This window comes from Ailuropoda melanoleuca, chromosome 10 (genome assembly GCF_002007445.2).
Source record: "Ailuropoda melanoleuca isolate Jingjing chromosome 10, ASM200744v2, whole genome shotgun sequence".
Lineage (NCBI taxonomy): Eukaryota > Metazoa > Chordata > Mammalia > Carnivora > Ursidae > Ailuropoda > Ailuropoda melanoleuca.
The window spans coordinates 79409297-79423091 of record NC_048227.1 but is presented as its reverse complement, the minus strand read 5'-3'; the positions used below and the strand labels follow the sequence as shown (position 1 = coordinate 79423091).

The 13795-nt window shown below is 40.5% G+C and overlaps 1 protein-coding gene and 3 non-coding genes across 6 annotated transcripts; all 4 read right to left on the bottom strand.

Annotated features, from left to right (window-relative positions):
* Window positions 1–47: 47 nt before the first annotated feature.
* On the bottom strand, window positions 48–2954 carry RPS12 (40S ribosomal protein S12). Of its 3 annotated transcripts, none has more exons than XM_002930975.4 (6): window positions 2805–2954; window positions 2619–2669; window positions 2332–2448; window positions 1131–1233; window positions 572–673; window positions 48–137 (listed from the first exon to the last, which is right to left on the bottom strand). In XM_002930975.4, exons 2-6 carry the CDS (start codon window positions 2630–2632, stop codon window positions 75–77), a joined length of 399 nt encoding a protein of 132 aa, XP_002931021.1. In that variant the 5' UTR covers window positions 2633–2669; window positions 2805–2954; the 3' UTR covers window positions 48–74.
* LOC117804266 lies at window positions 265–394 on the bottom strand. The gene has a single exon (XR_004628613.1). It is a non-coding gene; the product is annotated as a small nucleolar RNA SNORA33 (small nucleolar RNA).
* LOC117804269 lies at window positions 767–843 on the bottom strand. The gene has a single exon (XR_004628616.1). It is a non-coding gene; the product is annotated as a small nucleolar RNA SNORD100 (small nucleolar RNA).
* Window positions 2038–2110, bottom strand: LOC117804254. Its single transcript, XR_004628601.1, has one exon. It is a non-coding gene; the product is annotated as a small nucleolar RNA SNORD101 (small nucleolar RNA).
* Window positions 2955–13795: the final 10841 nt, after the last annotated feature.

Sequence of the window (13795 nt, the reverse complement as noted above, 5' to 3'; positions counted from 1 at the left end):
GTTGCTAACAGATCTTATTCTACTGCCCCCCCAAAAAAAACCAGAGGTGAGGAACAAGAACCAAGTTTATTTGTTCATTTCTTGCATTTAAAGTATTCCTCGATGACATCCTTCGCCTGAGACTCTTTGCCATAGTCCTAAAAAAAATAATAAAAACCATTTTTTTAAATTAACATTTAGAAACTCTACCAAGTTGTTAGTACTAGTTATGGTGAAGCTTTACAGAATTACTTGTCTTATGAAACTGCTTCCATCATTAAAATCTCTTATAGCCATTTTCAGGGACCTTAAGGACTTCAATGTCTTTAAGGCTCGTAACATGGCATTACTATTGCCAGCGTTTGTGAAATTTCTGCAGAAACACATTCAGGTAAGCAGATTAACTGGCTGGCTTCATTACAGCCTATCTTCCTTTTCTCAAAGGCAGAAAAGGGGATTTTAAAATGTTGAAAATCACCCATTTCTTCTTTATGACATTCTCGACTTTCTCAACAATTAAAAGCCCGCACAGAATTCTGCAGCTTCCCCGCACAACCTTCATCCCAGAGATAAACACTGAACACTGACTTACCTTAACCACCACACAACTGCAACCAACCACTTTACGGGGTTTCCCCTCTCTGTCAATTTTACAGAGGCCTACCCATTCCCCTAGTTTCTTGTTGTCATCAACCTATTGAGAGAAATCAAAAAAAATAAATAAACACACACAACACCGTATTAGCAGACATTAATGCTACGGACAACATATCAGACTCAAAAGGTAGCTGTAGTCAGATAGGGTGACATGGCAGTTTCCTCATGGCAGTTCAGTAGAGGGAGCCAGTTGTCATCATGTACAGCACCGAGATCACCTGAAAGCACTCTACCTCATTTCTGTTCTATACCAACACCAAAATTAACAATTAATTCTGCAGGAATAGAACATTTCCACAACTAGCTTTAGTAGACCAAGATACCAAATCTATGTGATGTTTTTCACAGAACCAGAAAGCAAGAACGCTTTCTTTACAAAATTTACTGATAGGATACAACAGCATTATCCAGACATAACCCTAACTGGCTCAACTTTCATTAAGCTCAGGTATCTCTTAACAATTTAGATAAATCGAATTAAATGGGTAACTTACCTTGATTAGGTTGATTTGGTGCTCAGCACAAAGGGCCTCCACCAACTTGACATACATAGGCTCATCACAGTTGGATGCAAGCACACAAAGATGGGCTTGGCGCCTGAAATGCAAAATGCAGTATAAGCCAAAACTCAGGTCTGAATCTACTACTCTCTTTAACTTTACGAAGGAGATCTTTGCAATGACTACACTGGCAACACACAAGCAACACCCCCCTGAGGAATACATCCACTTCAGTTTGAGCAACCTGTTAACAGCATGGATTCGTTCATCTACAAAATCAAGCCTCCAGTTAACTCCCCAAAATACTAAGTTCATATAGAATTAGTTTACCAATTTGTGGCCAAAGCAGTACCATCCTTCCTTGCAAGCCACACACGTTCAAAAGCTGTTGTGTGAAACACAAACGACCACTATTAGTTGTTACCAGTTACTGGCCCAGAAAATTAATTATGTGCAGCACTGCCATTGTACAAATAGTCACACCAGGACCTGAACAGCTTCCAACAAGAGTGCTATCTCCAATGGACTGAAGTGGCCAGTCTACACCAAAATGAGTTGAATGAATTAAATTTTCTGGCTATGAAATTCTTAAACAGTTAACGCATGCAGCTGGTTTGCCAATACAACCGGCCCAAAAACTAAACGAATGTATTTACGAATATTCCATATTTTTATTTCTACAGCTACCACTTTCTCAATTCGTTTCAGAGCCCAGGCGTTTCTGCAGCATTAGCTTGCAACTTGACAGTNTACCAGTTTCTCAATTCGTTTCAGAGCCCAGGCGTTTCTGCAGCATTAGCTTGCAACTTGACAGTTCAACTTGACGGTTCAATTTCTGCAAGCTGACAAAGAAGGATTCCTTATCTGTCCTTTTAAGTAAAATTAGCCCCACAACCTACAGGTTTGTCAGACTGTTATGTTTCACTCATAAAAAGAGTGAAGGGGTATCCGACAATTTAAGTCATCATCCAAACACTGTAGTCTTTAAAAAAATCAAATACTCATCCCATTCCAAACAGAAACCCAGAGTTTGTGGGCTATATAGATCTGAATCTGATACCTTTTCCTAGGTTTCCTGTAGGACGGATGCCATTCAGAACTTTTGTGCTAACACCATGAACTTCACGCTTTCTTCCCTCGGCTGTAGTTTTGTTCCGGTTCCAACAACCCACAGTATTGAGACTGATACACGTACTTGTCTAAGGCTTTGGCAGCTTCGCGAATTCCACGTGCTAGGCCATCGTGGATGAGGGCGGTCTTCAGCACCTCTTGCAAAGCAGTATTAACGTCCATTACACCTCCAGCAGCAATGCTAAAATAAAAGGCAAAACTATCAGTAAATCCCCCCACACAACACTTAATGACTTAGACTTAATAATCATAAATTACATCAGGTGCCCTTAAGGCGCCGCGGCCTACCCTGAGCCCGCACCGCCCGCTGCCCACGCCCTCCCAGCACCACGACCCCGACCCTGGGCTCACCCTTCCTCGGCCATGGCGGTGGATTACGAGTGTAGCCGAATCTTGACTGCACTGTAATACAAAACCAAATTTAAAAAAAAAAATCAGTTGACTAAATAGCTCAGCCAAAGACCAAACCCCGCCAAAGACCAAACCCCGCCAAACACAGCAAAAACACAACTACCAGCCCCACCTCGTTCAACTCACCCCGAGCCTCCGCCTCCGCGCGACTCGGCGGCGGCAGGGAAAGAGATCGTACGCGCCCGCATGACGGTATTTAAGGGCTTCCCAGGACCCCCATGCGCATGTGCACTCCCTTTCATGAAAGAGGTGGCTCTGATAGTGCCGGGCCTCGAGAATTTCTGTTTCCGGATTAAGGCGGTTCTGAGACAAGAGTATTCCTAGTCTTCTAACTCTGAGTGGCCGTTCATTGACACGCGCAGCAGGCACCAACGCGGGCAGCCTCAGGCCGTCCTTCCCCGCCAGAGACATGGTCTACGGAGGCCCAGAGAGCTCGTTCTACGGAGCGCGAGAGGGGCCAAGCGCGCCTCTGCGTTGTGTTGTAAACTCGCTGGAGCTTTCGCTTCTTCGCTAACTCAGTTGTAACCTTTGTCGCATTACCTTGTAATTTTTTGTCGATCCCACTAACTGGGTCTTCCTGAGCGGCACGCTTTCCCTTCTCTTCTGAGTCACTCTAAATGTCTAAGAATGTGTCGTTTTATGGGTGATCCTCATTTGTTGTGAAAGGAAAGCCAGCACGTTTTCAATACCAAGCACGTGGTAAATTCACTTTACCGGCGGTGTGTTAGTAGAGTGGAACCTTAGGTGGTTGGTTACGGTTTCCAAATGTAGTTGGTTCTAAATGAAGTTGTTTTTTTGCTTTTGTTCTGTTTGTTTGTTTGTTTGTAGCACTAGATTGTCCCCTAAATTTGTAATCCCGCACGGATCGGGATTCAGTAGGTGCGTTTATAACGCCAGAAGTGTGCCAGGCACAGGAACTGGATCCGGAATGTAATGAGAATGTGGTCTTTGAGAAATCCGGCATTAATTTTGCTATGCAGGACTGGCGGAGTTAGAAGTGGAATCTGAGGACCCTGGAACTCTGACTTTTACTAGAAGCAACATTTTGAATTTTGCATTTATTGGCATTCTCCTACCCCATTTCAAAACGCAAATATATGAAATACGGCAGCGTGTTCTCGGTAAAGTCTCTTTTTCTTTTCTTTTTTTTAACTTCCTCTCCTGACAAGTCTCCAAGCCAGTCAGCAGCAGTTAGGCATTTGATACGTGCGGGTACCGTGGATACAGTGAGAGGAGCGCTGTGAAGAAAACAAAAATGGGTAACATGAGTGTGAAATTAACCAGAACAACAGAGATATACTGGAACTTAAATTTATATAGCCCGTATTTACCTTTTTGAATGCTCACAGATTTTCATTTAAAAGTGGTGAGCTGTTTCTTTCTATTCATAACTCATCCTAAAAGGCTGCTCACTTATTTGTTGATTTAATAACCTATTGAACTTTTGTTTTTAAAAAAAAAAAAAGCTGCAGAGTTTATAAGAATGAGATTTATTTCTGCCGCTCTCACGGTTGTGGTAGGAGTAAGATTTGAACTAAATATTAGAATACCTAAATGCTACAGGGTAGATACAAAGTGGCGGGCGTGGGGGGGGTGGTTAGAGAGTGGCGATGATGTGGAAAAATAAAGATGGATTTGAGTCTGTGGCAACGTTTGAAATGGGAAAAGAACAACAACAAATGAAAGGGTTCCAAACAGGGAGCGTGAGAGAAAAGGAGAGGGTATTCTAAGGGGAGGAGAGAGTAGGGTAAAGGCACAGATGCCTCCTTGGCTTTTTTGGAAGTTATCATACCACACTTGTATTCTCAAAAAAGAATGTGGTAGTTTCAACAATTTCTAATTATCTAAAGTTAATGTGCTAAGCATTAGATTTCATATTAGATTTCTCTCCACCCCTCCCCCGAGAAAAACCCCAAATCTTAGAGAGAAGACAGAGAATTTGGTAAAAACTTAAGAAACATAAAAGGGGAAAATATTCATTTCCAAACAATGTATTTATACAGGGGGAAAACAATTAAGTACCTTTTTGCTTATGTTGCTGATTTCTGTTTCCAACAGTTGGTAGTCTTTTATGTAGACTCAAATATCATGGGCCTATTTAATATTTCACCTTATAAATACCTGTTCTATCAGTTATAAACCTCTTTCCTTAGAACCAGACCTCTCTCTCTCTCTCTCTCTCTCTCTCTCTCTATATATATATATATATATTGAAGTTCTAGTATATAGCTGTTTCTAATCCTAGGAATGAACTTAAAGGACACAGTGGTTATTCAAGGATTCTTTAATATAAATTTTCTTAGTTCACTTGTTTAAGGTTACCTCCTCTCCATTTTAGATATTGCCAAAGGTGTAAGACAGTAGAGACTAACGGCCAGAGTCACTCTTATACTAGCAGATTATAATACTTACAGTACACAAATGTGCATCTGAAATACGCATGAAAAGTAAATTCTAAAGTTTGTTTTAGGAACATTAAATAAGAAGTAATTTTGTTTAGCACTTTCTATGTGCCAACCAATATGCTGAACTATGATGTTTTCTCCCTTGATTGTCCTTGAGACCTGTGTGGTGGTGGTGGTATTAGCCTCCCTTAACAAAGTAAGGAAATAAGCTTAGAGGGTTGCCCAAGAGCTAGTAAATGCAGAAACTGGTTATTTGAGCCCAGTGGACTTCAAAGCTCATGCTTCCAACCCTTCATCCATTTGAATGATTGCCCAAATGTGGATCATCACAGAATTCAATGATAGCTCTTCACATCTGAAATTGGGAACAGTGCAACTGGTTCCACCTCATTGTGCTATAAAAAGTTGGATAGATGGGACAGGGAATATTGCAGTGTTAGGCAGAAAAAGAGAGCAGTAGAAATTCCGGATCTAAGTTTAGATATTTTATTAGTTTGCTTCAGCTGCCATAACAAAGTATCAAAACCTGGGTGACTTAAAGCAACAGGAAGTTATTGTCTTGCAGTTCTGAAGGCAAGTAGTCTGAAATCATGGCGTCTGCAGGGTTGGTTCTTTCTAAACTGTGAGGGGGAATCTGCTTATTCCTTCCTCCTAAATTCTGGAGGTTTGCCAGAAATCTTGGTGTTCCTTGGCTGTGGCAGCATGATTCCATCTTCACATTCCATGTTCTCCCTGTCTGTGTCCAAATTTTTCTTTTTTTATAGGGATACTAGTTAACTTTTTAAAAAAGATTTTATTTATTTGAGAGAGAGAGAGCACAAGCGGAGTGGGGGGGCAGAGGAAGAGGGAGAAGTAGACTCCTGGCTGAGCAGGGAGGCTGCCGACAGGATCTGAGATCATGGCCAGAGCAGAAGGCAGATGCTTAACCGACTGAGCAACCCAAGCGCCCCAAGGATACTAGTTACCTTGTATTAAGGGCCCACCCTACTCTGGTATGATCTCATCTTAACTAATTGCATCTAGAACAATCCTCCAGATAGGGTTTTGATATGAGGTGCAGGGGGTTAGGACTCGAACATATGTATTTTGGGGGAACACAATTCAGCCTATGATAGATGTCAGAAGAAGAGATGTAGGACAGATTAAATGATAGAAAAGATCTTTGAGTTAAACCACCACAAGCTTACTTGGAAGACCAGAGCTGGGAAGAGAAGCTGGCCCAGGGCCCATTCAAGATTTTATGTCTTGAAGTGATGGGGACCAGCTGAGCTGAGTTCAAATTTCAGCTCACTTTGTGGCCTTGGACAAATTACTTACTTTTCTGAGCCAGCAAAATCGTGATAATACTATAAAACTTTGTGAGGATTAAATAGGATGGTTATTTAAAGTGTTTACCACTGTGCCTGTGGATGTAGTTATTTATCTTATAGAGAGCTTCATATGAAAATATATGGAGGGGCACCTGGGTGGCTCAGTCAGTTACGTGTCTGCCTTTGGCTCAGGTCATGATCCCAGGATCCTGGGATCGAGCCCCAGGTCTGCTCCTTGCTCAGTGGGGAGGCTGCTTCTCCCTCTCCATCTCCCTCTGCCTACTGCTCTCCTTGTTTGTGCACTCTCTCTCTCATCAAATAAATAAATAAAATATTTAAAATAGATAGATAGATAGATAGGTTCTTACTTTCTCTTGCCCTAAACTGCCCAGCACTTAGTACAGTAACTTGCGTATTGGAATCACTAAACTAATGTGTACTGAGTGAACACATTGAATTAAATAAGTTTAAAGAAACAACTGGGTAGATAGCAAACCTAAGAAAAGCCATGTTGAAAACTACAGTAACTACAGAACTAGAGCAAGATAAATTAACATCTCTTGGGAGTTAGTGGGAGGTTTGGGGCATCCTAGAGAACCGCGTTTAAAAGAAAACTGCATTTAATTTGAAAACTTTTTAAATGTCCCTACCTTTGGGGATAGAAAAGAAATCCAATGAATGGAAATGGGAGGTAAGAAATAGGAGAAAACTCGGGAAATATTATCCTGCTGCAGCTCAGGATCATGTAGGTCTAGTCTTGGCTGATGTAACATTTGGTTTTAAACATACTGCAGAAAATCAGTTGTAGCTGAAGAGAGGTTTAGGCCAAAGAAGATAGAATCCTATTATATCAAGGGAAGAATCAAAGGAGAAAGAAAAGTTGGTAAGAGGGAAGAAAATGAAAAAGAAAATAAGAGACAAGATGAATAAGAATGCAATAATTAAGAAAGACATCTGGTCATAGCTTGTAAAGTTAATATGTAAGGCCTTTAATTGGAAACCTAGTTTATTAAGGGGGAAATGGTTATAGGAAAGAATGGGGCTACATGATTGAAAAGCGGAGTATGAAGCCTACATTAATAGCTGACATATTTTGAGGGTTTGGTGTGATTCTCATCTAACTTTTTGTAAGTTTTTTTAAAGATTGTATTTAATTTTTATTGGACAGGAGAGAGAGCACAAGCAGGGGGAGCAGCAGGCAGAGGGAGCAGCAGGCAGAGGGAGAAGCAGGCTCCCCACTGAGCAAGGAGCCCAATGTGGGGCTCAATTGCAGGACTCTGGGATCATCACCTGAGCCGAAGGCACCCACCTAACCGACTGAGCCACCCAGGTGCCCCAAAGTTTTCATAAGTCTTACTAAGAATGTTTTCTCAGTCATTGTTATTGCTACCAGATGCTCCCCAGAGCTCTTTGGGTGCTGGGGCTGCTTGCTACAGTGCAAATTCAGAATTTGTGGGAACTAAACATACTGAGGAAGATAATTGGAGATAATACTTAAGATTTATGAATAAGCTAATTATAAACCAGCAACACAGGTAATTTATAAATGAAAAAAAAAAAGTAGTGGCCAATAGAGCAAACCCTAAATTCACATCAAATGTATTCACTTGTGATACAAGGGGGACCTGAGTGTGTAGGACTCCAGACCCCAATGCTGCTTTCTCTAGACTACTTCTGCTGTTATCTGTGTAACATTTCTTTGAAAAATGTGTCCTGATGCTCTAAAATGTGTTTGATAACTGCAGTTTTCATTAGAGACACATTGGAGTAAAACTAGGACCACTCCTGTCCTTAGAACTAGAACTACATTGAAGAGAGAAAAAAGTCCTAGTCACCTAACCAGTTCTAACCCCACCGATCAAGTTAGAGGGCAGACTGACGATTCAAGAATTCTTTATGTCAACTCTCCTCTCTATCATTTTCTGACTCTATAGCCTTGGTCAAAATACTTCTAGTCTCTGATCCTCAAGTGCTCCATCTACAAAATGTAGCGGGGAATTGAATGAGATGCTTTTAAAGACTCTTTTGGTTTGGACATTCTATGCTATTATTTTGCAACAATAAATTTAACTTCTAGTAAATGCTGAACACTTATGCTGTCTGCTGTATTCATTTTCTGATATCATATGACCAGCACATGACACTGAGTTATAGCTGATGCCAACTTTCCTCATGTGTATCCAAGTTATAGATGATCTCTTTATTTGTAAATGACAGTTGTGGCTTTCTTATCCTAATATGAAATATTAGGATAAGATATTAGATATTAGATATCTTATATTAGGATAAGAAAGCATGTTCATTGTAGAAATTTTGGATAATACTGTATCAGTTATAGTTCTTTGCATACAACTGAATGACCTATGGCCAACATTAAAAAAAAAATGAATCTACTGATAAGCTATTGGATGGCTCAGAGAATTAAAGGGTTTGCTGAGCAATCAGGTTTGAGGAATGATAGAGACAGGATGGTTCTAGGGATCTTGGTTATAGGAGCTCGTGAAATGTCTCATAAGGCAGTGCTTCTCAAACTGACTATGTAGAGATTTTTCACCCAATCCAGCATATAATAAAATACAACACAACTACTGGGAGCTTCTGCAAGACTAACTATCTTGCACATAACAAATGTAAACTTTAAAAATTTTAAAACAACTACCTAAAGACAAAAGTAGAACTGGGGGAGGGAGGGTTTGGATGCTGATCAATGCTTGAAAAAAAGAATGGCAGTGGCTAACCTCCAATTTTTATGGCTTCTACTATAAGGGCAGACCACTGTCAGTGCCACATGGGGCAACTGATTGTCAAAATTTTGTTTTATTTCTTGGAAAACTAGAGGGCAGACTTTAGAGCAACCACAACTACTGGAAATGGAAGGTTAGGGAAAATCCCAGAAAGGAGAGACTCTGAAAAAGGAAGACCATTATTCTATATATTAACTATATCTAAATCTCTGGCTGGCTTTTGAACTACACATGTATGGGGCAGATTCTTAGCAATGTAGCCAAGGCTAAACAAATGCACAGCAATTTCAGCTGCTTCCTACTGGGGAAACAGATATAAAGTCTTAAGGCAGGTTAACCCTTGATGACATTTTTTTAAATCATATTATTTGAAAAGAAACAACAGAATCCAGAAATCTGGGCAATGTATTACTCATGATCCTTGATATGATATAAAATTATTATATATACTAAGAAACAGGAAAACATGACTCTTACGCAAGGGAAAAGGCAATGTGGAAACTGAATCCAAAATAATCAAAATGTTAAAATTAGCAGAATTTCAAAGCAGCTATTAAAATGTGCTCAAGAATGTAAAAAAAAAATTCTCATAATGAATGAGCAAATAGAAAAAGCATAAACTGTAAAAGAGGATCAAATAGAAATCTGAGACTTAAAAAATAAAATGTAAGGAATTTATTGGAAGGGCTAGCAGTAGACTGAAGATGACAAAAGAAGGACTCAGGGAATTTTAAGCTAGATCAGTCTGAAATTACCCAACATGAAGAACAGAGAGAAAAACTACTGAACTGAAAAAAGTGAATAGAGCTGCAATGATCTGTGAGACAAAATAAAAAAATCTAACATACATATAATTAAAGCATATTTCTAACATATGCAATTGGAGTGCCAGAAGAAGACAAAGAATGAGATAGAAAAAATATTTGAAAAAATCATGTCCAAAAGCTTCCAAAATTTCATGAAACACACCTATTTACAGATTCAAGAAGCTCAGTGAACCCCAAGAAGTATAAATACAAGTACAGAAGGAGGAGTTAAGATTGTGGAGGAGTAGAAGGACCTTATGCTTGCCTCTTCCTTTGAACACAACTAGATAATTATCAAATCATTCCAAACCCCAGGAAATCAATCTGAGGACTGAGAGAACTACCTGTACAACTAGAGGGAGAAAAGAGGCCACATCATGGAAGGTAGGAGGTGCAGGGATGTGATTTGGAGGAGAAAAGAATCATGGATGCTATGGAGAGGAGGGAGCCCTGACCACAGAGAGAGGAGAGAGAAACAAAAAACAAAAAACACCATGTGGGGGATTACATAAGTAAAGCACTTCCCCCAAACCAATGGCTAGGAAAATGAGAGGGGCTGATTGTAGCAAGTTTTTACAAGCAGCAGAGATGAAAGTCTGAAGTTTTAGAAGTACGCAACATCACCAGGGTAAAGCCTGGTGGGCACAGCAGTGCTCCTGTGAAGGAGATGGAGGATAGAGGCGAGGGACTGGAAGCATCCGAGGATCCCCTGGGTCATGCCGGGAGAGATAGTTCCCCTTCTTGGAGTACATTTGGGAGAAGTCGCACTGCCTCTCAGGGAACAAATGAGTGGGAGGGCTCCACTGACCTGCCCCATTTGTTAGCATACGAGAAGAGGCATCTGAGGGCAGCTAACCCGGATGCCAGCGTTTTGCTGTGCTTTAGCATAAACTCCAAGTCCTTGTGCAGTCCTGTGACTGGTATTCTGGGACAAACCACAGCAGGGCAAGATCCTCCCCCAGAGAATCTCAGGTCCACAGGATCACAGGATTATGGGTCCAAACTGTGTTCAGTCCCTAAAATTTGAAGTTTTGAAACCCAGCCATATACCTGAGATAAAACACAGGAGCACTGCACTACCACCAGGGGTGGGGGACAGTGCAGACACAGACAAGGTCAAGGCAAGGATCTGACGGATGCTTGGGACACAGGAGGGAGATTGTTCACTTTTCTGTGGGGGTTTCCTACACAGTCACAGTTGTGAACTCCCCTCTCTGGGGAAGAGAATGGGCAAATGCCATTTTTCACCCCTCCCATTAACACACAAGGACTTCAGCGAGCAGCACAGTTCACACAGTGGAGGCTTGAGCCACTTAGACCAAGCCCTGCCTCCCTATGCTCTGCAAGTGCCTTTTTTAATAGGGCAAGTGTGACTGAGAGCCAGAGCAGCAACAGGCCCCTCCCCCAGAAGACCAGCATAACCCCACTACACACACCAGGTCTACTGATCATAGAGTGTTGTAGAACTTCAGCTCTCGTGGAAATAGGACCAGGCATAGGCCTTCCTAACACACGAAAGATAGACACCTACACGAAATGCCAAGATGGAGGAATTCATCCCAAAAGAAAGAATAAGAAGAGATCACAGTCAGGGAGCTAATCAAAATAGATATAAGTAACATTCCTGAACCAGAATTTAAAACAATCACAAGGACACTAGCTGAGCTTGAGAAAAGTGTAGAAGAAACCAGAGAGACCCTTACTGCAGAGATAAAAGACCTAAAAACTAGACAGGCCACAGTTAAAAAATGCTATAACTGAAGTGCAAAACTGACTGGATGTAATGATGACAAGGATAGAAGAAGCAGAGGAACAAATACGTGATACAGAAGATAAAATTATGGAAAATAATGAAGCTGAAAAGAACAGGGAAAGAAAAATATTGGATCACAGATGTAAATTAGGGAACTCAACAACTCCGTAGAGCATAATAACATTCGAATCATAGGAGTCCCAGAAGACAAAAAGAGGGAAAGAGGGGGCAGAAGGTTTATTTGAGCAAATTATAGTTGAAAATATACAACCTAACCTTACACATAAAGGAGCTAGTAAAAGAACAGGAAATAAAGCTGAAAGCCAGCAGAAGAAAGAATAATAAAGATTAGAGCAAAAATAAATGATAGAAATAAAAAAAAAAAAAACCCAGTAGAACAGATCAATGAAACTAAGAGCTGGTTCTCTGAAAGAATTAATAAGATTGATAATCCCCTAGCCAGATTTATCAAAAAGAAAAGAGAAAGAACCCACATAAATAAAATCATGAATGAAAGAGGAGAGATCACAACCAACATCAGAGAAATATGAACAATTATAATAAGAGTACATTATGAAAAATTATATGCCAACAAACTGGGCAATCTTGAAGAAATGGACAAATTCCTAGAAACCTACAAATTATCAAAACTGAAACAGGAAGAAATAGAAAATTTGAAGAGACCTAACCAGCAAAGAAATTGGATCAGTAACCAAATATCTCCCAACAAACAAAAGTCCAGGGCCAGATGACTTCCAAGAGGAATTCTACCAGACATTTAAAGAAGAGTTAATACCTACTCTTCTCAAACTGTTCCAAAAAATAGAAATGGAAGGAAAACTTCCAAACTCATTCTACAAGGCCAGCATTACCTTGATTCCAAAACCAGACAAAGATCCTTCTAAAGAGAATTACAGGCCAATATCCCTGATAAACATGGATACAAAAAAATCCTCAACAAGATACTAGCAAGTCAAATCCAACAGTACATTAAAAGAATTATTTGCCATGATCAAGTGGGATTTATTCCTGGGCTGCAGGGGTGGTTCAATATTTGCAAATGAATCAACGTGACACACCACATTAATAAAAGAAAGGATAAGAACCTATGATCCTGGGGCGCCTGGGTGGCACAGCGGTTAAGCGTCTGCCTTCGGCTCAGGGTGTGATCTCGCGTTATGGGATCGAGCCCCACATCAGGCTCTTCCTCTATGAGCCTGCTTCTTCCTCTCCCACTCCCCCTGCTTGTGTTCCCTCTCTCACTGGCTGTCTCTATCTCTGTCGAATAAAGAAATTAAAAAAAAAAAACAAAAAGAACCTATGATCCTCCCAATAGATGCAGGAAAAGCAATTGACAAAATACAGCATCTATTTTTGATAAAAACACTCAAAAGAGTAGGTATAGAGGGAACACACCTCAACATCATAAAAGGGCATGTATGAAAGACCCATAGCTAATATCATCCTCAATGAGGAAAACTGAGAGCTTTTCCTCTACAGTCAAGAACAAGACAGGGATGTTCTCTCTCACCATTGTTATTTAACATGGTACTGGAAGTCCTAGCCTCAGCAATCAGACAACAAAAAGAAATAAAAAGCATCCATATCGGCAAGGAAGAAGTCAAACTTTCACTATTTGCGGATGACATGATACTCTATGTAGAAAACCCAAAGACTTCACCAAAAAATTACTAGAATTAATACACGAATTCAGCAAAGTTGCAGGATATAAAATAAATGTACAGAAATTGGATGCATTTCTATACACCAATAATGAAGCAGCAGAAAGAGAAACCAGGGAATTGTTCCATTTACAATTGCCCCCAAATCCATAAGATACCTAGGAATAAGCCTAACCAAATTAGTAAAAGTTCCATACTCTGAAAACTATAGAACACCTACGAAAGAAATTTAAAAGGACACAAAGAGGAGGTTAAGATGGCGGAGGAGTAGGGGACCCCTTTTTCAGCCGGTCCCCTGAGTTGAGCTGGATAGGTACCAGACCAGCAGGAATATCCACGGAATCAGCCTGAGACGCAGGAAGATACATCTGGATCTCTACAAATGAACATCTCCAGCGCTGAGTATCGAGACGAAGC

What these genes read in the sequence shown, in the direction of transcription:
- RPS12 (XM_002930975.4), bottom strand. An exon ending in GCTGCCAAAGCCTTAGACAA is followed by an intron (nt 1,234 to 2,331) that starts GTACGTGTATCA and finishes TTTGCATTTCAG; the next exon opens with GCGCCAAGCCCATCTTTGTG. An exon ending in GCAGTTGTGTGGTGGTTAAG is followed by an intron (nt 138 to 571) that starts GTAAGTCAGTGT and finishes TATTTTTTTTAG; the next exon opens with GACTATGGCAAAGAGTCTCA.